The sequence below is a fragment of the Sinocyclocheilus rhinocerous genome, unplaced genomic scaffold (assembly GCF_001515625.1).
Source record: "Sinocyclocheilus rhinocerous isolate Xijiao unplaced genomic scaffold, SAMN03320098_v1.1 scaffold258, whole genome shotgun sequence".
Lineage (NCBI taxonomy): Eukaryota > Metazoa > Chordata > Actinopteri > Cypriniformes > Cyprinidae > Sinocyclocheilus > Sinocyclocheilus rhinocerous.
In genome coordinates this window covers 479,711-481,044 of record NW_015634010.1, presented here as the reverse complement: position 1 = coordinate 481,044, position 1,334 = coordinate 479,711, and the positions used below count along the sequence as shown (strand labels likewise).

General features: G+C 42.8%; 1 protein-coding gene across 1 annotated transcript in view; it reads left to right on the top strand.

The window, feature by feature from the left end:
- The first annotated feature begins 229 nt into the window (after window positions 1-229).
- Window positions 230-1,334, top strand: part of LOC107744895 (protein BTG1-like) — an 8,209-nt gene continuing 7,104 nt past the window's right edge. The window contains exon 1 of the mRNA XM_016558709.1: window positions 230-629. Within this exon, the coding sequence (XP_016414195.1) occupies window positions 485-629 (145 nt within the window). The 5' untranslated portion in view covers window positions 230-484. The remainder of the gene's footprint in view (window positions 630-1,334) is intronic.

Genomic DNA, 1,334 nt, shown 5'->3' with positions numbered 1-1,334 from the left:
AATGTTGTGCATGAGACTGAAGTTTTCTGTAATGTTGTGGTTCACTTCAGAGGGAAGGGTTAAAAGCCTTCATCCAGCCCCTTTTTCACATGCTCTGTTTATTTCTAGAGTTGTGACGCAATGGGCCCACTCCTCCGCGCATACGTCACCTCGTCTCAGCGTCGTGATTGGCTCGTTGTTGCTGCTGCTGCTGCTGGTAGAGGAGGGGACATTACATAAGCGCTGCTCCCTTTCGTTACGGTCTACTCTGCTGGAGGACAGTGACGGAGGAGGGTGGAGCCCACCTCTATGTGTCGTTTCGGACAAAACAACCCATGTCACCGCACTGAACCGTCCTGGAACACGTAGTACTCTCCGAATTTTTCCTGCCTCGACAAATAAATGCTCAGCATAGGCATCAGAGAAATAAAACACGCGAAAAACAAGGATCATTTTGCAAACGGAAACAAAAGCGCATTGGCCATACAGCGCACGGAGCCTCTCAATGCATACCCTCTGTGCCCGAGGAACGATGAAGCCAGAGATAAACGCCGCCGTCGGGTTTCTGTCGAGATTCCTGCGGATTAAAGGACATGTGAACGACAGACAGCTCCAGACGTTCAGCCAGACTCTACAGGACATCCTGGCAGGTAAGTATCCGTATTTACAGAAGAATATGAACTTCGTTATATCCACTTTCTATTTATGTGTCTCGTTTGTTTGTGAAAAATGTGGAAAAACATCGATCTCTTTGTTTATAAGCTAATTTATGTGCTTGGCCACATAGGCGGAAGCGCGCGGATGCGTGGCGCACGAACATAAACAGTTGAAACCTTCAAACAGCGACCGTAAAAGAAGACAGAAAAAAGACCAAAATATATAGATATTTATAGATGTGATCGTTTACATGATCTCGTAATTAAAAGCTCAGTTTACTGACGGGTTGTTTATGTAGTTCATAATATAGATGCATTTCATGTGGCAAGCCGTTTTTACATGAATTCCTTAAAACTAGCATTTTTTTTTTCATTAAAATTACGTATATCATTACGTAGTGAACGCTATCTAACTAGTAAGTATTCTAAGAGTGACTGCCATTCATTAACAATTATTCCAGTAGTGATCTCTCCATTTATTAAAGTGGTCATATGATGCGATTTCAAGTTTTCCTTTCTCTTTGGAGTGTTACAAGCTGTTCGTGAATTGATAAGATCCCTAAAGTTGCAAAGACTAAAGTCTCAAACCCAAAGAGGTATTCTTTATAAAAGTTAAGACTCGTCCACGGCCTCCTAAAACGCCTCGTTTAAACACGCCCCCACATGTCTACATCACTTGTGGAAATATTTGCATAATGC